This window comes from Sciurus carolinensis, unplaced genomic scaffold, assembly GCF_902686445.1.
Source record: "Sciurus carolinensis unplaced genomic scaffold, mSciCar1.2, whole genome shotgun sequence".
NCBI lineage: Eukaryota > Metazoa > Chordata > Mammalia > Rodentia > Sciuridae > Sciurus > Sciurus carolinensis.
This window is the reverse complement of record NW_025920216.1, coordinates 541,430-562,503: the sequence shown is the minus strand read 5'-3', so window position 1 is coordinate 562,503 and position 21,074 is coordinate 541,430. Positions and strand designations below refer to the sequence as shown.

The following is a 21,074-nucleotide window of genomic DNA, read 5'->3' as shown; positions in this document are numbered from 1 at the left end:
TCAGGAGCAGTCACTTTTAGTCCAATCAACTCACCACTCGCCTCCTCCTCTGGCAACCACCTGTGGCTCTGATGCAGTCACTCCTAGACCAAGCGTCCCACAGCTCTACTCCTCCAGGCAGGCCACCAGTGTTCTGGAGCAGTCGTTCTGAGTTCAAACAGCTCACCACGCAGCTCCTCCTCTGGCAACTTCCTGTGGCTCTGATGCAGTCACTCCTAGGTCAAGCAACCTGCCGCACTCCTCCTCTTCCTCCAGGCAACCTCCCGGTGTTCAGGAGCACTTGCTCTGAGTTCAAAAAGCTCACCACGCAGCTCTTCCTCTGGCAACTGCCTGTGGCTCTGATGCAATCACTCCTAGACCAAGCATCCTGCTGCGCTCCTCCTCTTCCTCTGGGCAGTCCCCCGATGTTCAGAAGCGGTTGTTCTGGGTCTAAACAGCTCGCCATGCAGCTCCTCCTCAGGCAGCCGCCCGGAGCCCCAGTGGTTGTCCGAGTCCAAGCGCTGTGCTGAGCCGCCTCCTCTATGTTGATCCCACTTGTCCGTGTTTACCGCTCCAGTGGGGGGAGGGGAGGGGCGTCTCGCCAAGCAACTCTACTTCACAAAGTTCCCTGTGTTCTGGGGCTACTGCCCCATCCGGGATGCCTCCCCAATGGGAGAGACTCCCCCGGCGGCTTTGAGTTGGTCCCAAGTCTCTCACTTTCTCCTCTTTTGAATCTTGCATCCTGGAGCAACGTGAAATGCAGCCGCCCTCTATTCCACCATCTTGGCCCCTCTCCTGGTGAAATGTTTTTAATAACCTGCATTCTCCAGCAATGGGAGGATACATGTATGCTCAATACTTAGGAAATTATAGATTAAGGAAATAATTATATATATATTATATATATATATATACACATATGTATATATATGTACACATAATGAATACACACACACACATATATATATATCCATATCTCCCATGTGTGTGTGTTTGCATGCATCACATCTGAAAAGAAAGGTTCAGTCTGAATCACTAAAAGTAACAACTGATGCTGCAGGAGCTGCAGTAACTTAGAAGGAGTGTGGGGTAATAAGGTCTGCAGCCACACCTGGTCCCCAAGGGAGTGACAAGGTCAAAACTAGTCTCTTCACTGCCACTTAGAGTCTACTTACAAAATTGGAGTCTATTCACCTCAAATTTTCCATATAAAGAAAAAGTATGAATGTAGCAAAAGTATTTTTAATTCATAAAATTAGAGGACAGGCAGCCCTTCCCAGGACACACACGTGGGAAACTGACACTGAGATGCTCACAGACGCCACCGGCCAGTGGGAGGAACACTTGGTTGACACCTGAAAACCCACAGGGCCGGCACCGCCCGCTGCCCAAGTCACACAGCAGGAATGACACGAGAACCACTAATAGACAGGGGAAAGCCCAGCTCCCCCTCTGCTGTCTGAGTCCTCAATAGAGCCCTTGCTGCCCAAGATCCACGGCCACCTCTCCACCCAGGTGGAGGAGCTGGTGCTCAGGTGCCACACCTTCCATGGTCATTGCCCAGCCTCCAGTGCCCATGGCACGCCAGGGAAGGTAGCTTCAACAACCAGGTCGGAGTCAGGGTTCTGGCTGCCCAAAGGCTGGAGGACAATGATCAGGGGTCCAAGGTGCAGAGTGGGCTCTTGTCTTCACGCTCCTTGCTGCTGTGACAAGACACCATTTCAAGATCCCCAAACTTGTGGTCACTGCACATGCTTGTCAAGTACAAAACAGGTGATGTGTGTCCAGCCCTCAAAAGAAAACAAAAAAAAAAAAGTAAGAGGGTGGCCGCTGTGGCCTCAACTCCTGGCAGGCCGGGTACGGAGAGTCCAGACCGCGTCCAGGGCGAGTGCTCCTGATTGTGACATCTGATTATGACATTACATCCATCCCTTGGCGATGGAGTTTGTCACTAGGAAAGAAGACTCAGTTGGAAAATAGCCAACAAGATGGGTTACTTGGAGCATCTCCTGAGTGGCACTGAGTGGAGGCATCAGGGGGTTGGAGCCTTGTGAACAGGGAACCTGCCCCCCAACACTGGAAAGGATCTGGGTTTCAGTGATGAGACATGGGGTATGATGTAACCCGGTTCCAGGGGGATGTGATGAAGACCTTATCTGTCCTATTTGCAGTGGAGTATTGGAGGAGCCAGTACAGGCACCTCACTGTGAGCATGCTTTCTGCAATGCCTGCATCACCCAGTGGTTCTCTCAGCCGCAGATGTGTCCAGTGGACCGTAGCGTTGTGACGGTTGCCCACCTGCGCCCATTACCTCGGATCATGCGGAACATGTTGTCAAAGCTGCAGATTGCCTGTGACAACGCTGTGTTTGGCTGTAGTGCTGTTGTCCATCTTGCCAACCTCATGTCTCACCTCAGTGACTGTGAGCACAACCCGAAGCGGCCTGTGACCTGTGAACAGGGCTGCGGCCTGGAGATGCCCAAAGATGAGCTGCCAAACCACAACTGCATTAAGCACCTGCGCTCCGTGGTACAGCAGCAGCAGACATGTATTGCAGAGCTGGAGAAGACATCAGCTGAACATAAACACCAGCTGTCAGAGCAGAAGCGAGACATCCAGCTGTTAAAGGCATACATGCGTGCAATCCGCAGTGTCAACCCCAACCTTCAGAACCTGGAAGAGACGATTGAATACAACGAGATTCTAGAGTGGGTGAACTCCCTGCAGCCAGCCAGAGTGACCCGCTGGGGAGTGATGATCTCGACCCCAGATGGTGTGCTCCAGGCTGTAATCAAGCGCTCCCTGGTGGAGAGTGGCTGCCCTGCCTCTATTGTCAATGAGCTGATTGAAAATGCCCATGAACGTAGCTGGCCCCAGGGTCTGGCCACACTAGAGACAAGACAGATGAACCGGCGCTACTATGAGAACTACATGGCCAAGCGCATCCCTGGCAAGCAGGCTGTTGTCGTGATGGCCTGTGAAAATCAGCATATGGGTGATGACATGGTGCAGGAGCCAGGGCTTGTCATGATATTTGCGCATGGCGTGGAGGAGATATAGGAGAGCTCAACCAGCTATGAGGAAGAAATGGAAATTGGAAGAGCCCCATCACTCCAGCAGCTGGGCCTTGCGTCCTCCCCACTATTCTTAATGCCTCGGCTTACACTTGAGCCACACATCTCCCTGCTGTTCTGGCACTGAAGGGCCCTGAAGCACTTCGCTCAGCCTTTCAAGGGAGAAACCCAGATTCCTGCCTTTTGCCATATTCTTCCCCTAAAATGTCTGTAAATTCTAAGTGTGGGTGGGAAAGTCCCCACCTATGTATTTTCCTATATAGGGTCCCTGGTTCTAGGTATTTTCAGAAAGCACAAAGAGATTTATTTTCCCTAGAGGATCAGGATGGAATGAGGAATCACTAATCATCCCTGTCCTCTAAAACCAGGGAATCAAAGCAGGCTGGTCTGTTAATTCTAAGCGGCATTTATAGGACAGCTCTGAGGAGCAGACATCCAGAAGAAATGGTAAGGGTGGAACCAAAACCCTAGAAGTAAATAAGCCAGTAATTGGCCATCACTGATAGCCCTTAGGGAAAGACTGGACCTCTGTGCCAAGCACATCCCTATTCAGCCCACCTTAAAGGTGCAGGCTCCTGCTGGGTCTGCAGGTGCACAGGTTGGAATGCTGAAAATTTCCAGATGAGCTCTGTTTTCCACTTTTTCATAATGAGGGAATGACAGGGTTTGGGGTAAGAGGTAGACTGTTGGGGTTCATATGCTCAGCAAGAAGCTGCCCTTTGGCTTTTGCTGAAGTAGGGTAGATACTGCCTCTGTGTCAGGCCCACAATAGTTCCATATACCCCTCTCCAACCCTGTGATTGTAGTTAGTTATTTTGATAAATTTCCTTGGCTGTTGTTTGTTTATATTTCACAAATCACTCTGATCCCCAATTTTTTTTTTTTTTTTTTTTTTTTTTTTTTTTTTTTTTTTTAGAATTGACCTGGTTATGACTACCCCACTTGCTAGTCCAACCACATTGTTGGCAATTTAATTTATTTACTTTTTTTTAAGAAAGGAAAAAAATATCAACAAAACTTTAAACTTCAAAAAAAAAGTAAGAGGAAAATATGCACCATTAATAAATATTAGTTTAAAATGTGGTTTTAAAAGTATATGTCAATGAAAGTTCTAGAAGGTGAGACTCTGGCAGACCCAGGTCCTTTTCTGCAGTCATCCAACCCTAAGAATGAGGGAGGATCTCTCTCAGCGGGTTTTGTCTGTTCCAAAGGGTATCAACCCCTGCAACCTTGGAGTGTGGCAGCACCCAGCCTGTGAGGAAGGTGGGGGTGCCTGACAATCCCTCTGGATGTGGAGGGGTGTGTCTGCTCCACAACCACCCAGGGAGAACACGACCAGCCCCCCGAACCTGGGGGACACCAGATCCACCACTACAAGCAGTGGTGTGATTCCTGACCAGCCCCTCTATCGCGTTCAATGCCCACTCGGGACACCAAGCCCATCAGAGGTGACACAGGACTCACACCCCCGACTACTGGAGGCCCAATCATCTCTAGCACATTGTGTGTTCACACCCAAGGGGGTCACCTTCCTACACATGCCCTCTGGAGCCCACTGACACAGAGGTGGTGAGAAGGGTACTGTCATGTCACAGAAAACCACCATACTGCAGGCTCCTTCCATGTCCTTGTCATTGGTTGAGGTGTCATAGTGTACAGGATGGTTGGCATGGACCTGCTTCAGTCTCTCAAGCTGGGTCTCCACTAGGGTCTCTCTATCCTTGAGCTCAATGAACTGGAAGGCCATCTTGCTCCTGATGCTGATGAGGATGGGGCTGGGCAGCAGACTGGTGTCCTCCATCTTCTCCATGCTCACTACCTGATGCAAAAGACGACACATGAAGGGGAGGTGCTGGAGAATGGAACTGACCAATTATGTTCTGTGCATGTTCCAATATGGAACAATGAATCCCACTGTTATGTATAATTGCAAGGCACTAATAAAAAGATTTGAATCACAGTAAGTACTGCAAAAAAGAAGGAAGGCAGGCCTCCATGAAATGCTCAGAAGTTAATCTAACATGGAATAATGGCAACAAGAATGTGATATAAAGGTTGAAAAGTGTGCAAGGGAGCATCCATCACAATCACCAAAAGATAGAAGTAACCCAAGCTTCCATGCACAGATGAATGGATAAGGGAACTGTGGTTTAGGTCACCATGGAATATTACTCAGACTTCCAAAGGAAGGGAATTCTAACAGATAAGAGGTGGATCAACATTAAGGACATTGTGTAGTGGAAGAAACAACTCACAAAATGACTATGTTGTAGCATTCCACTTACAAATTGGTTACAAGGTAAATTTGATGCTATGCATAACTCAAAAATCAATTTTTAGGTATGTAGGTCATCATGTCAATTTCTTTCTCCACTGATAATAATGCTTGCAAAATGAAGATCTCTTTTGGAGGAGCGGATAGATCTGGGAAATCATATGAGGAAAAACACTGAGTTTCTAAACAATCAGGCTCAGGACCTGTGCTATGAGAAATGAGACCCCAGAGGTCTTGATGTGTAACAGCTGTGGTACCCCCTCAGCAGAGATGCCTGAGATCAAGGACAGAGCTGCTTGCATTCAGAAGCAAACTCAGGTTGCCCACACTCCCGTTTCCAATGAGAGAATCACAGAGTTATAGGAGGGACCTGATCCTAACACAAGGAGGCATTTTTAAATCTTTCACAAGTTCCACGAGAGTATAAATGCCAATTTGCCCCCTATTTTCTAAAGGTGAAGCTTTTTATAGTTTGTCTTTTTTTTTGTCTTTTTTTTGGCAACAAAAGGGGAGGATCCCTTCCTAAAGAGCTGTAGGAAAAGCTTGAATTGCGAGGCATGTACTTTTGAATGACAGCTTTATCAACAGTGTGGGGCTAGGGTATGTTGTTCTTACCATCACTTCTAGGCAACCTTTGGTTGCCATAGCAACAAGAAAAAAAAGGAAGGCTGAAGGGGTAATGGCGTAATTCAGTCCACACTTCCCTCCTGGAGCCTGGCCATCAGATGGCCCAAGTTGCTCTGGTTGGGATATAGTTGGAGTGTGTCCCCCGAAAGTTCTTGTGTTGAAAGCTTAATCCACAATGGGGCAGCATTAAAGGGTGGTGGAACCTTAAGAGGTGAGGTCTAATAGGGGATGCATGGGTCACTGGAAGAATAGCCCTCAGTAGGGATTATGGGACCTGGTTCGTATCCACAACAGGGATTTGAATGGTCCCTCCCCATTCTCTGGCTTCCTGTCTTCACACATGATGTTTCCATCTACTCATGCTCCTGACATGGGGGCACTGTCCACCACAATGCCCTCACTGGTGCTCACGCAACACCATGTTCTTGAGCCTCAGGACTGGGACTTAATTAAGCCTTTTCTTCCTTTTTTTGGTTAATAAGTAAACCTGGCATCATGGATTTTGTTGTAGTAACAGAAAATGGACTCAACCACATGGGTTAAAAGATGAAACGGTGCATCAAAGTGTGCACGGTAGGTCAAGCAGAGGGGAGAGGCAGGGTGTACCTCTCTGAGCAGAAGGACAACATTGTGGCAGCCATCTTCTATGCTGGCAAAGCAGGTGGAGCTGTCAGAGGAAATCATGCATCCAGCAGTGTGGAACCGACTGAAGGGCGTCCAGAGGAGCAGTCCACCACAGTGTGTAGCTTTTCCTTTCTTGGTAGCCTGAAAAAGATTCAAAACAGCTCCTTCTGTCCTTGGGTTTCAAGGTCCCTGGTGAGAGGTGGGGGGAATTCAAGATACGGAAAGGTCAACAGACACGAGATTGAAAAGAAAACACTTTTGAACTGGCTGGCACAATGTGATAGTTTAGTGACTGAAATAAAAAAAAAGTCATGCCCCTCCAGAGCCTGTGAGCCCCACGGTCCATCCAGACATTCAGTTGACCTTCCGAGCAAGTGCAAGGAGCAGAGCCCGCTGTCCCCACCAGCAAGAAATTCATAAACTCATGAACTCAAATAAGTATTAGATCCTGGTTTCAATAACTGAGAAGTACTCCAAAAATGGCAGCAAAGGCCATGTGTGGAGAAGTTAGATGATAAGCGGGGTGAGCATCGGTGAGACATGGGGAAGGTGGAGCCCTCGCACGCTGCTCGTGGAAGGCTAACTGACACTGTCACATTGGCAAACAGCCAGAAGCCCTGAAATGTTGAAAGTGGACCTAGTGTTTACCCAGACATTCCCTCCCAGGTGAATGTGCCCAACAGACTTGAGAACTGACATCCACTAACTGGCACACAAACACAGCAACAGATTCAGTCGAAGGTGGAAACTACCCCATGTCCACCAGTTGATCAATGGACACAGCAAATGTGGCACATGCCCTCAAGCAGGGAAGATAGTACTCAGCCATCAACAGAAAGTGTGTGCATGGACAGAGCTTGGATACCTCAGGCTGAGTGAAAGAAGCCAGACACAAAGACCACAAGGTGCCAGTTTCATTTACATGAAATGTCCGCACAGGAGGCTGACAGAGAGAAATAAGGAGTGGCTGCTCATTAATGTGAGGCTTCATTGGAGGGTAATAAAAGGTTCCGTGGCTGTAGTGATGATTGTGTGGTCCTGTGAATATTGTAAAACCTCAACTACCCATTGAAAGGCTTAACTGTTCAGATGTGAATAACCAAAAAGGAGCCTGACTTTTCTCCAGAGGAGCACCAGGGAGCCGGGGGAAGGCAAGTGCACTGTGCAAGTTCACACACTGAATCACACACAATTTACTACGTTCGTACAGGAGTATACGCCTGGTGTAGCTCCACATCTTGTACAACCACAAGAAGGGAAGCTGTAATCCATGGATGTAGGACATGTCAAAGTACACATGACAGTCAAGTGTATCTACAAAGAACAAAGAAAAAGAAGATCACATAGTGCAAGAATGGAAGGTGAGGTCCCTCAGGGGGATCACAAGGTCCCTGAGAGTCAACAATGCCCAACACACTTATATTTGACTCTAAAAATGTTGCTGTCAAAATGCTGAGAGTAGAATGGTGGAAACCAGAGGCCAGAGAGATTGGCTCAGGGGCTCTGAGCCAGTGAGAGAAGGAGCAGGAAGTTCCAGGGTGCTGCCACAGAGCAAGTGACTACAGATGCCAATCCCACATGGAATGATTAGGCCTGCTAGATAAAATGATTTAGGGACCAGGTAACAAAAACAATGATCAGCACCCCAAGAGTCTCTTTTGTAAGGAAGAGATAAGCGCCATCCATCTTCCAAAAGAACTATCACACATCAGAGGTGACCCAATGCCACATGGAGTTGAATTTTGGAAAAAAGAAAAAAGGAAACCTATAAAGAGCATTTCTTTTGTGCCTTTTGTGGCAACATGTGACCAGTTTGAACTACATGCACACAGCTGGAAGAGATGGGAAGTCATTCTGAATACATGAAAACCCCAAACATGCTGCTGTTCAAGGACCATCACTGAGAAAGATGCACCCCCACCAGACAGTGAGAAGAAAGAGCATGTCTTAAGGAGGAAGAGTTCTGCTGTTTTCAAGATGACTTTCTTTGTATTAGCACTGAACACTAGACCTCATGGCTTTGAATGAATTCACTACAGGTTGAGTCAGCCTTATTCAAAATGCTTGGGACCAGAAGAGTTAAAATTATCAGAGTTTTTCAGATTTTACAAGATCTATGCAAACTTTAGCAGTTGAGCATCCCTAATTCAAAAAATCTAAATAAACACTGATCCAAAATTCGGTTACAAAACAAGAGTTTCAGATGCTGAGGTACTAAACTGCCTCATGAGCAAAGGCATTATAGCTATGGTTTACTCATCTCCTTGGATATTTTAAAGAAATGTCAATCGAAAAACAAAATACAGGAATGTTAAAACAGATAAACAATTTTGCAGTAAAAGACTAAGGCTGTTTTTAAGATTAAACATAGGATTATATGATTTGGCTATTCCATTTCTGGGTAAAAATACTTGATAGAATCGAAAGCAGGTGTCAGAGAAATTAGTGTGCCCAGTTCACGACAGCATTGTTCACAATAGCCAGAAGGTGAAAGCAAAATAAGCGTGCATGGACGGACGAGTGGATAAACACAGTGGGGTATGTACATACGAGGAATTATGATTCAACCCTTAAAAGGAAGGACATTCTGACACATGCTGTGACAGAGATGAACCTTGAGGGCATTATATTAAGTGAAATAAGCCCAAAGCAAAACATTGAGTGTTGTGTACTTACATGAGGGATGCAGCTGATTCCACAGAGACAGCAGAATGGCGGTTCTCAGGCAAGGTTGAACAGGGTGGTAGTGTCGAGTAGGTAGACTTTTAGTTTAATCAAGTCAGAAGAGGTCTGAAATGGGCAGTGAGGATGGTCATGTATCAGTGTGAACATAATTAATGCCACTGAACTGCATGCCTGAAAATGGGGAGGTCTGTGTTATATGAATTTCACAGTAAAGAAAAAAAAAACTCTGTTTAATGACTAGTAGTATTTGATCAGTCCTGATTCTGTAACTATGTCAAAAATTGAATCCAGGACAGTACTCTCTGGTCTCTCATAGGATCTTTCATAACGGTTTACCTTGACATCAAAGCTGTGGTTAGTTACCCAGTTAAGATCTGCAAACCTGATATCAAAGTCCAGCTCAAACACCGTGTTTGAACTTCAGATGATAAAGCTGAATTCCTTAGTGACACTGCAAGCAACTAGCATGAGAGTCTCCATGACTGGTGTCACCATGGGCCAAATTATACAAAATACTGACTTACTCTATTGATGACAAAGATATCGAAATCACTTCAGCTGCCCTGAAAACATTTTCTACCATGTGATTTAAGATGAAAAGATGAGGACTTGGTGTAGCTCGGTGGTAGAGCCCTGGTCTCGCATGAATAAGGACCTGGGTTCAACCCCAGCACCACCAGAAAACCAAAAAAAGATTTCTATACAAATACCATGCCATTTTATGAAAGAAACGTGAGCATTCATGGGGTTTGCTATGCACACAGGCCCTCAAACCAGTGCCCAGGGACACAGCGAAGACCTCACAACCAAAAGGTGCTAAGCAAAGCACATGAAAAGGTCAAGCAGCTGAGGGACACCATGGGACTGAAGCTCTACCTCTTGGTGATCTGGCTTGGCTCCTGCACATCTGGCTCCAGACCTCATTATCCAGCAGCCTCTGCAGCATCACATCTACCAGCTGCTCCATGATCTTCAAGACCGCATCCAGGATGAGAAACATGGAGGAGTCACGCTCCTTATTCTGTGTGGTGATCCGGATGGTGTCTGCCACAAAGACATTGGATGTCCTTTCCAATGTCTGGATATCAACCCAAGGGATTACAAGTTGAACTGAAAGTGAAAAGATGCAAAATCAGATCCCCCATAAAGTGGGAGCCAAACTTCAAGCATTGGCAAATAATAATCCAACGTTCTATTTGTTTCTTTTAAGCTAAAATGCAAAAGTCTCAAAGCCTGTGCAGGGGAAGAGTACACAACTGCCTGACAGCTGCTGGTGAAACCCAACTCATGGGTCAAGGGTTTTCTTAAAGATTGAAGTGTCATCTCCCAGGTCGCTGGCTACTGCATACTTTCAAGGACCATCATTTTGCAATCCAACAGCATACATCTTCAAGAATATTTCAACACTCATGCAAAAGTTTCTGAATCACACAATCTACTTTCAAAAATAGCACTCACACATCAAGGTAGAAGAAAAAGGAGTGTGCAAGAGGGTTATTCATTTCTCGTTCACAGAAGTGGGCTGAGCATCGAGTCTGTGTCACATGACTCTTATTGTGCTTAGAAGACACTACAAGCAGATTCTATGAAATGCTAAGGTAATACAGTACAGTCAGGCACAGTGTATGTGCACCTCCCAGCTACCTGCAAGCCTGAGGCAGGTGGGTGTCTTGATCCCAGGATTTTAGGTCCAGCCTGGCAACAAAGCAAGACTTTCACTTTAGAAAAAGAAAGCAGGTGCTGGAACATAGCTCAGTAGCAGAGCACTTGCCTAGCATGTGTGAAGCCCTGGGTTTGATTCCCAGCACTGCCAGAAAGACAGGCAGGTGTTGTGGCACACGACTTTAGTGCCAGTGACCTAGGAGGCTGGAGGATCCCTCCTTGCTAGGGAGGCAACTTAGCTAGTCCTTGCCTCAAAAATCAAGGTTGGGATGGGGGCCAGGGCTCAACAGTTAAGTGCTCTGGCTTCAATCCTCAGTAATACTGCTACTAATAAAGATAATGTAAAATAGTGCAGGTGATACATTTTTAAACAAACATGCTAGTCCCAGATTTTTTTGGGGGGGGGTGTACCAGGGATTAAAGTCAGGGGCACGTGGCTACTGAGCCACATCCCCAGCCTAATTTTCTATTTTATTTAGAGATAGGTCTCACTGAGTTGCGTAGTGCCTCGCCTTTGCTGAGGCTACCTTTGAACTTGCTATCCTTCTGTCTCAGTCTCCTGAGATGCTGGAATTACAGGCATGCGCCACTATACGCATCTGACAATTAGTGTGGGTACAATGATAGGCAGTAGGCTAATGCAGAAGAAAACCGGAGAAGATAAAATTATATCTGTTAGCCGATTCCTCATACAGATAACAAGTGGAAAAACATGATCGAATATTAGCAATAATTAATTTTTTCCAAATATCCTCATCCTAACACAGTTAGGTTTAGTGACAATCCTTAGTGTTCCAAATGAAATCATTTCCTTTTCACCTCAGAGAATGAATGTCATATTGTAACATTTCCTTCCACTTGTTTGCCATAGCATTTTCGATGACTTTAGAATTGTAAACAGCCTCATTTCTATGTCAGGCCTGGGACTACTCTTTTCCAGCTATGCCAGCTCTTCTGCCCACAACAGTTTCATCTACACTGCCTACTTGAGTTCATTAAGTGACTGCTCTGTGGAACACCCTGCACTTAAGCAGCACAAATAGGAAAAACTAAACTACAAGCAAATAAGCAACACCAACTTGGCAGAACCCAGCCCAGAAACAGACATCGTGTACATTATAAGGAGACAAGGAAGGCATGGTGGATGTGACCAATCTGAACTGGGTTTTGAAGAACAAACAGGAGTTTCTAAAAAGGCTAAGGACAGAAGGAAAAGCATTTGGAAAAGTGTTCATTTGGGAAAGCATTTCAGAAAGAAGGATGGCCAAGGTTAGGCTGGGGCCCATACCAAGCAAGGTCAGGAGAGTACTGGGCACACAGGGCAGCATACTGAGGCATCAGAAGGGAGTCTGGTGAGACTGAAAGAGAAAACAGCATGTGCAGGAGGCTGGCCACAGCAGATGTTCAGGAGGAGGCCTCCCACTGGCTGCATTTGGAGAATAAATGAAGAAAACCACACATACGTGTGCATCTCCCATGCCACCCAGCATGGGCTCTTGAAATGGCTTCTGAAAGTGCTTTCAATGGCAATGGCTTTTGAAACCTCGAACACACAACTGACACCTGTGGCCTTGCCTTTTCCTGTGGGAATGCCAGTACTGAGGACAGTGCCCACTGCTGGTGCGATGTCATAAAATCTTTCTGGATTTGAAGTGGACCCAGGTAAAGTGTTGTGCATATACAACAGTCATGATGTTCAAGGACGGGTGTTTTAAAAGATGTCCTTCTGCATTAAGAAGCAGAAGTACATGCTACTCCTAAAGAAATATTCACCTATCAGATATGATACTGTATCTTCAACATAATCTATGGTAGTAAAAGGTTTTGAGTAGCTATTTAAATAAGTTACACAGATATGCTCCTGAAGGTAGCAGAAAAATGACTTGTCTCCAGAAAACAAGCAAAAAAAAAAAAAAATCAAGTTCCTTCATTGTAGCATGTATACTTCAACTTAATTATCTGCACAAATCATTTGGAAACTAATCCAGTATCACCTGCTGTCATCTCAACCACCCACTTAAATCTTTTGCTGTGGGATTTAACCTTTAATGGCTTCTCTAGGGAGCCATGCCAATCAATCCCAGGGCCAAATTTATCTTGAAGGACCAAATACTGCAGATGCTGGCACTGGTCTCACATGACTTCATTGACCAGGAGAAGGGGTAGATGCAGGGGTGGTTGATGCTGATGTACAGACAGCCTTGGTGCGGCACCCAGCCCTTACAGCAGCAGCAAGAGCAGTAGGTGACCACCTTCTCTGCCTCGAGGAGGACGAACCTGGCCTCCAAGGTCACCACCGCTTCTCAGAACTTCCTGGGCTCCCCTTTCTGGTCAGCAAGCCTGCTGCTGCTCTCTTAAGCAATCAGACTCTGATGCACAAGAGACAGGACTTTCATCCAGGGAGCTGGGCAAAGGGAAGGAAGAGAGCACAAGGGACAGGAAGCAGGAAGGACAGATGCACCCAGGCACCTGAGGAATCTCTGTTGTTTCCACAACAACCACTCCTGTCCACTACCCTGAAACAGCCACAGCCAGAGGGAGAAAAAAAAAGGCAGAGATCGATTAACCATCACAAGGTTGCAAAACACAAAGAAAATCTCTCAGTCACTTACTGACCATGAAGCTCTGGCTGGATCAGCTGACTTCTAAGGTTTTGAGAATTTAATTCACAATTATTTCCCAAATCCTCCCTACACTCATGCTGCAGTTTGGATCTTCAATGCCTCCCCAAGGTCCATGTGTTAAAGGCCTGATTCCCAGCTAGTGTATTGGGAGGTGATGGAACTGCACAAGGTGGGTTCTGGCGGGAGGTCCTTGGATGACTGGGGACATGCCCTTGAAGAGGACAGTGGGACCCCAGCCCCTTCCTCTCTGCTCCCTGGCTCGCCATGAGTTGAACACTTTTCCTCTGCCATAAGCCGCTGCCTTGATGTGCTATCCCATCACAGGCTCACAAGCAAGGGGCCCGATCAGTCACGGACTGGAGCCTCCAGAACTGGGAGCCAAACCAACCTTCCCTAAGTCAGTCATCTCAGGTATTTGTGACAGCGATGAAAAGTGAACCAACACAAGAGATACGAAACCCAGTGACTGGCTCTGGTGTGGGAACTCACATCAGCCCCGAAGAACTACGCAACTAGGACCTAAGAGTCTCTTTAAAACATGAACGAATGTCTTCATTAGGTTCAAAAAGGTCAGTGTAAAGCCAACTGCAGGATCTGGAGAAGACTAATGCCGTGCACCACCACCATCCACTCTATACTTGTTCAAGGTGGAAGGGAGGACCCTGGACAAGCTTCTAGAGGGCAGGAGTACTCCTAAATCCCTGGGGAGTGCGGGAAACAGCAGAGGGCACAATCTGACATTGCGACTCTTTTGCCAAACACCACCAACAAGAGGGACCTTTGTGATCTGTGGTGGTGACAGAAGAGACTAGAAAGCTGTGGTCCATTTCTCAAGGCTGACAGTCTGTCGTTACCTGTCCTTTTCTTTTCTTAACATTTTCATTTGTGTTTTATATGACTGTCTTATTAGAGTCTATGTTTCCTAAGATGAGACTGTTTTCTCGGGGGTGTTATCAAATCCTCACTGTATAAGTCCTTTTAGAAATGAAACCTGGGCACTCACATTAAAATAATCTAACCATAATTACTATAAAATAAACCTCAGTGCTGGTGAAGTGTATTGTTTTCTTCATTATTTATCAGGCTCTAGAGCCGACTGGCATGGCCAAGAACAGGATTTAGTGGCTCCAAGCAGACATGATGGTGGACATAGGGCCTCCCAACTGTCATGGCTGCATGTCTGGTCCCAGGAAGAGCTGAAGCAGAGGGATTTTTCAAGTTTTACGGAGCAGCCAAGGGCCCAGGAAAAGTCCAACTCTCACACCCTGTGGATCTGGCCGGAGGAGTGGGGAGAACAAAGGCCATGATGTGCTCTCGCTCCCCAGCACTGCCTCCTCAGCTTTCCTTTCTTCCTTCCTTTATTTATTTAGGGCATACTAGCTTTGAAGTGTCACGGATCAAAACTGTCACCCCCAAACATGCCACTTCAGCATAAGGATAACTGAGCCAAAGATAACTGAGAAACAAAAAAGACGGGGTACCAGAAAGACTGTCTGCCCTGCCCCATCTGCCTTGAGTCAGGAGGGACTCTCCATCTGCACAGGTGTGTCCCCTCTGTCCTGGGAAGACACCTTTGACCTCTTGATCTCAGCAGCATGAGGGGCTCACACAGCCTCATGGAGAGAGCCCTCCCCTGCCATTAGTTTCCCCCATGTTTACCTCTCTGACCCTGCGCCACCCCAGAAGATGGACCCCTTTTCTTGTCACTTCAGTCCTCAGTCAACTGGTTGCTTTCCATTAAGGTGCTGTGCAAGGTCGATTCTAACCACCCTACCAGTTACACAGCTGAGTTTCTGCCACGTGTATACACTCTGCGTGCATTCAAATCAACTCTTTCTCTCTTGCTCATCTGCTGCATAGCAATGTCATTTCCAGGGCCTCAACTACATAACCTAGGGAGAGGACATTTTTCCTTCTCCTACAGAAGGGTTTCAGGAAGCAGCAAAGCAGAAATCAATTTCCTTCCTCCCAAGCAAGGGAAATACCTCGAGAAAAGAACCACTGCTGTTCACGTTAGGCCAAGAGAAGCAGGTCAAGTGCTGCTGATGCTCAGTCCCATCTGACTAGGGCACAGAGGCACAGTCCATTGGCAAGGATGAGGGGTGTCCCAAGAGCTGTGCGTGTCTTTTACCATAGCGCAGGTCAGCTCTGACCCCACAGGTAAGAGGTCATGCCCTGGCTGCCAAGCACTGGATGGCCTTGGTCACCCCTGCTCTTCACTCATCCTGCTCACATCCCCTAGTCCCCAGATGGAAAAGACTGCTTCTCTTGCTTCCTCTAAAACCAAAAATTCACTTTGACACCCCTTACGAAAAGCTAGAAGTCTTCAGGTTTGTTTTCAAAAAAACAAAATCCATGGTCTGGGAGAATCACAACATTTCTATTAGTGCATTCTGCTTATACACAGCAGTGAGGTTCACTCTGACACCATCATACAGGCATGGAATAGAATGAGCTCCATTTCCCTCCCCTGGGCTGCCTAGTGTAGTGGGCTCTCTACTATGTATTTGGTCTTTAATTAGTGCTTTATAGGTATGCATCAAAGATGGAATTCACTGTCATATATTCATGTATGTATACAGCACTATTTTGACAATTTCTTTCCACACTGGGGGATCCTTTGAAAAGAGGAAATGAAGTGAGGGAGAGGAAGTAGGTACAGGAAGAGGGAGGAAAGATGGATTGCTTTGGGGAGGTTTTATCCCAAGGGAAGAAAACTGTACTGCAGGCTTATGTGTTTAAGTGTGTACGGAGAGTTCACTGTAGAACGAGGAATCACGTCCCTCCCCAACAGGATCTTAAAACACCAATCACCATCATGTCCTTGCAACGACACCAGTTATGTAACAATGTAACTGGCAGCAGGTATGGACAAATACCTCCTAAGATTCCTCTCCTGCCTTCTCACACCTTAACTGGCTGTAACTCCATTTAATTAACATCTGCAGAACAAACATCCACTATTAGTGGGACCAGAGCACTAGGTCCAACGTGGTGACAAATGTTACAGCTAAAGAGAAAATGAGTCAGGAATAACTAATTTGAGGAAGACAAAAACAGAAATCTTAACATTATGGTATCCCATGAGAAAAAAAGGATGATTATATCTGTAAAAGATAACAGGAATTAGGCCTGAGGATGAAGCACCACCCTCTTTTTTTCCTAAATTTCAGATGTATCTTTATGTGCCGCAAAGATTGACAGGTGACGAATTGAACTAATGTGCCTTTGCACATTAATCCAAAAAGTGTAATCGGACTAGTGAAGACTGTGGGTACATGGCAGAGTTCAAAATGTCATGAAGAGTCACCAGAGATGGGGAGAAAGGTCGAGATCAAAGGGCCTACCTTCACCTTCCCCTTGACAAAGCTGGCCATGTCGTCTTTATTTTCAAACACAGAGTATGGAGGAGATTCTGTCCCAGCCAGTTCCAGTGCTGGTTGATTTCCTTTAATGTGGTACCTGGAACAGAATAGAAAGAGAGAGAGTGAAAAACAAGAGTCATCGTTTTGCTAACATTAAGTCCCTGTGTTAATGTTCTGCAAACGTCCTGTGCCAGGGTTCTCACACCCTGAGCCACCGTTTGTCACTGAAACCTGGCACTCTCCACTGGTGCCACAGTCTCTCCCGCCACTGAACTGGGACTTACAAACTTCAGTCCCATGGCCACTTAGGCCAGCTCACCAAGCAGGAAAACCTTGGAACTGTCCTGTGATCACCCTGCACACCCTGATCATGTGCAGAGCACCTACCACTCAAGTGTCAGAAGCATTTGCAATGGTACAGCTGTTCCAGCATGGAACACAGACCAAGTGGCAGACGATTCTCAACAGTCTCACTTAGTGTCTCCTGGGAGAAGAGAGGCCCGTGGAGAAGTACCAAAGTCACATTTAAAGGGGAAGAACCTCCTGGGAAGGTCCTCACAAGGATGTTGTCACTGCAACAGGTACTGGTTGACTGACAAGCAACAGCCAGGAATTTCACAGGTTTACAAATGGACACTTCATACCATTTACAGCAATATTGAGATTGCTATCAAAAAAACCTGTATTTAATACCTAATCCACCAAGTATCACAGCTTAGATGTCAGCAAGCTGCTACCATCGCCTCTGATTGGCTGAAGACCCTTGTGGCAACCTGCAGAATAACGGCCAGGCCCAGCCTGCCCTGTCCAGGGAGTCATGGGGATGTGCAGGGTGAGGGGAAGAGAAGAGAGCCCTCCGGATCCCCAGCCTCCCAGCCCCAGCATCATTATCAATTTTCTGACTCCTGCTAGAGAAGGCAACCGTAGAAGACCAGGATGGTGTCTTGTGTTTTATTTAATTTATTTTATTTGAGGTTCCGGGCAGCCAGGGAGGTGGAAGGAGAGAGGATCCATCCAAACAACCATTTAGGCTTGTCAGAGTTCATTTACTGAATTAGCAAGGTGACCGCTCACGGCTACTGGCTGTGTGGCTGCAGCCCCCAGGGCGGGAGCAGGGCACCAGAGAAGGAGCTCAGATGCAGGAGCTGGGTGCCCTCATCGGTGGTGCAGGCTGGGGGGCCTGGTGCCCCCATCCGTGGCGCAGGCCCCGGGAGCAGGGTGCCCTCATCGGTGGCGCAGGTCCTGGGAGTCTGGTGCCCTCATCAGTTATGGCCCCTCCCTCTCTCCCTCCTCCCCGCTCCTCTCTCTCCTCCTCTACCTAATTGCAGTGCAACGGGAACCCGAGTTCCCCTCCTTCCTTGAAGATCCATCTCTATTCATAGTATCAGCCGTTACCCATGCGTTTTTCCAGATGCTGTGAATCTGGGCAGGTGCCTGAAGAAGGCTGGGAATCGCTGCCTTTCACCTAAGCACTTGAAATTCCTTGTTTGTTTGGTTGGTTTTGTTTTGTTTTGAAGTATGAAAAAACTCAGTGTCACCAGAGGCAGATGTTTGGTGATGGGGAAGCAGGCACACTCTGCCTTACATGGAGGGCCCGTGGGGGTGCTCCCAAATGCACAGCACTGCTGGAGAATGTCATCATCATGCCCACAGGAGAGAGGCCACGTGTTGCTCTTGTTTCCACCCAGAAATTCCCAGAGCAGCTCACCTTCCACCATGGGTCTGACTCCCCCTCCTGTGTTGCAGATGGGGCCTGAATCTTCCTTGCCTGTCGGTACCAGAGAGCTGAAGAGGGCAGTGGTCTCGGGACACAGCAGTCAAACAGGGACCCTTGTCTTGTCAGGGCACACACGGCGATGGTCTAGAGTCACATAGGGTTGTCAGGACGTGGGGTGCTGCCTGCCTCTGGGGTGAATGTCCCTCGAAGTACAGGACAGCTGAGGTTGAAACTCAGATATGTGAGAAGGGGCCTAGTCAGTGACGGAGGCAGCAGTGAGCTCAGAGTCTCCAGTGTCCTAAGCAGGGTGTGGATGGCATGAGCAGGAGCCTCAGGGCATCTCACAGGGGAGGCTGCTGCCCAGTAAATCCAGTAGTAGTCCTGGTCATTGCAGTCACGAAAAATGGCCCCACAGAGCCCTCAGGCGGTGCCACCCAGGAAGATCATCCACTGTTTATTTCTTTTTCCAGGATGACCCTGTGCCAAATGCCTTGCTAAGTTCCCACAAATCCCTTTTGATGTTCAAGTGACAGTTCCACCAGGTGGAAGTTTGCCTCCACTTAGAGGCAGGGCAGAGAAGAGGAGCTTACAGATGTGCTGCTCCTGCAGCTGAAGAAGGGGAAGGTGGAGTCCCTGCTGGTCGCAGATCCCCCGGAACCTCAGTTTCCTTATCTGTCAAATGGGGCATTGATGCCTATGTGCCTGCTCCACATACATCTCTTGAGAACCCTGTGCATATGAAGGACCTTTGAAAAGATGAGGCATCAGCAGGAGGAAATCATGACAGTATCATACCTGGAAGAACTGAAACCCACGTGCATGGTGAAAAGCTTGGCAGCCACCGGAACAGGACATGGTAGATCAAGGTTTAAAGCCTGGCTGGGTTTGGGCTACAGTCTAGTGATGCACAGCAGAGGCAGATATGCTTGGACTGGCACAGAAGCAGATATGCTTGGACTGCAGAAGAGGCTCCACCTCCCATTTCTCTTCCCTCCTCCCTTAGACCAGAGCTTGGCACATAGTAGGCACACATGGTAGGCACCCAGGAAGCATCAACAAAGAAGCAGAGAAGCACAACAGAGTCCGTCACCTCAGGATTCGGTGTCAAAGCCACCCCATGGGGCCTCTCCAGTGGTCCTGGGGCTCCATCAGAGGAGCATGGCAGTTGTGCCTGGCCTGAGACAAGGACAGATTTTTGGCAAAACAAGTAAACGTGCCAAGGCCTGGGGAACTGCCCCTGCGAGGCCCTGGTGTTCTGCTCGGAGCCGTTGGTGTTGGGGACAGCGAGGTGCTGGGGACAGTGAGGCTTCAGTGTGGCTCTTCATGAGGTGCTTTTGATTTTCAAAACCCCTGAAGGACTCTGTGCATACCTGAATGTGCCCAGGTCTGTCCCAGGTTCAAATGGCAGAGCCAGGGATGGTGACAGAACATTTGGTGGTAAATAGTTTTTAAAATCCCCAAAAAGAGAAAAGTTGCAAAGAAAACTAAGAAGCCATGTCTGGCCCCAAATGTGCCTGTCTTCCTGTTCTGGGTTTCGCACACACATGTTGGGTTCTTCTGAACCATGGAGCCAAGACCTGCTATGTGGGGGTAAATTTGGTGTTGCTTCACCCCTAACTATTGAAGAATTAAAAAAAAAAGAAAAAACATTTTTAAACCCACAGTTCCATCGTGAGAGCCCAGCGGTTTCAATCCAGTGTTATCATCTCACCTGCAGACCTTCCTCAGAATTTTGCCCATTATCCAGAAAATGTCTTCTTTAGAGAATGAGAGGCGAATCCCATGAGGCGTCTCATGGGATGCCTGTCTGTGCAGTGTCCTTGCATTCTGGAAGCCTCAGCTGGTATTTCTGTGTGCATCATGACCCTGACACTCTCAAGAAGTGCTGGCCACTGTCTCATCCATAGTCTGGTCTCGGTGGGTGGTGACTCTTGGGCCACATGCTAGCTTGCCCGCTGATGACAGTGTCATCTTCCATCTTCCCTGAGCCATGCAGGGCAGGTTTCTCCACTAAGCTGCTGTCCCTCATTTTGCCATTAGGGAACTGGAGACCTCCCTGCCTGCCTGGGACACTTCCTCAGTGTGAGCGTCTGCTGGTGGTTCTTGTCCGAATCCCGCATCACCAGGCTGGCTGCCTAGGGCAATGGTCGTTCCACAGTCCCCCTCACTGCAGAGTCACTGCTCTGCTCCCGGGAGGGGCTGTTCTCCATGCCACACACCTGCGGCCTGGGCACATACACACGCACACACATGCACACACACACAGCATTTGTTTTCTTATTTCTCAGTGTGGACTCGGGTTATCTTATTCAGCAGGTTATAAACCCTCCTAGTGCACATGTGTTGTGACTGAAGTCCTCCCGTCTGGCCTGTGGGGCCTTCAAGATCAAGCGTGTCTCCAGTTGGACTCCATGACTACTTTTTAAAGCACTTCCTTGAGTT

The 21,074-nt window shown here is 47.5% G+C and overlaps 1 protein-coding gene and 1 pseudogene across 1 annotated transcript; one reads left to right on the top strand and one right to left on the bottom strand.

Annotated features, from left to right (window-relative positions):
• Positions 1-1,532: 1,532 nt before the first annotated feature.
• On the bottom strand, positions 1,533-20,661 carry LOC124975140 (TBC1 domain family member 8-like; annotated as a pseudogene).
• Positions 2,087-3,182, top strand: LOC124975143 (E3 ubiquitin-protein ligase NRDP1-like). The gene is given in 2 exon segments (XM_047538021.1): positions 2,087-2,117; positions 2,120-3,182. Coding segments are annotated over 2 exon segments (951 nt in total). The 3' UTR covers positions 3,040-3,182.
• Positions 20,662-21,074: the final 413 nt, after the last annotated feature.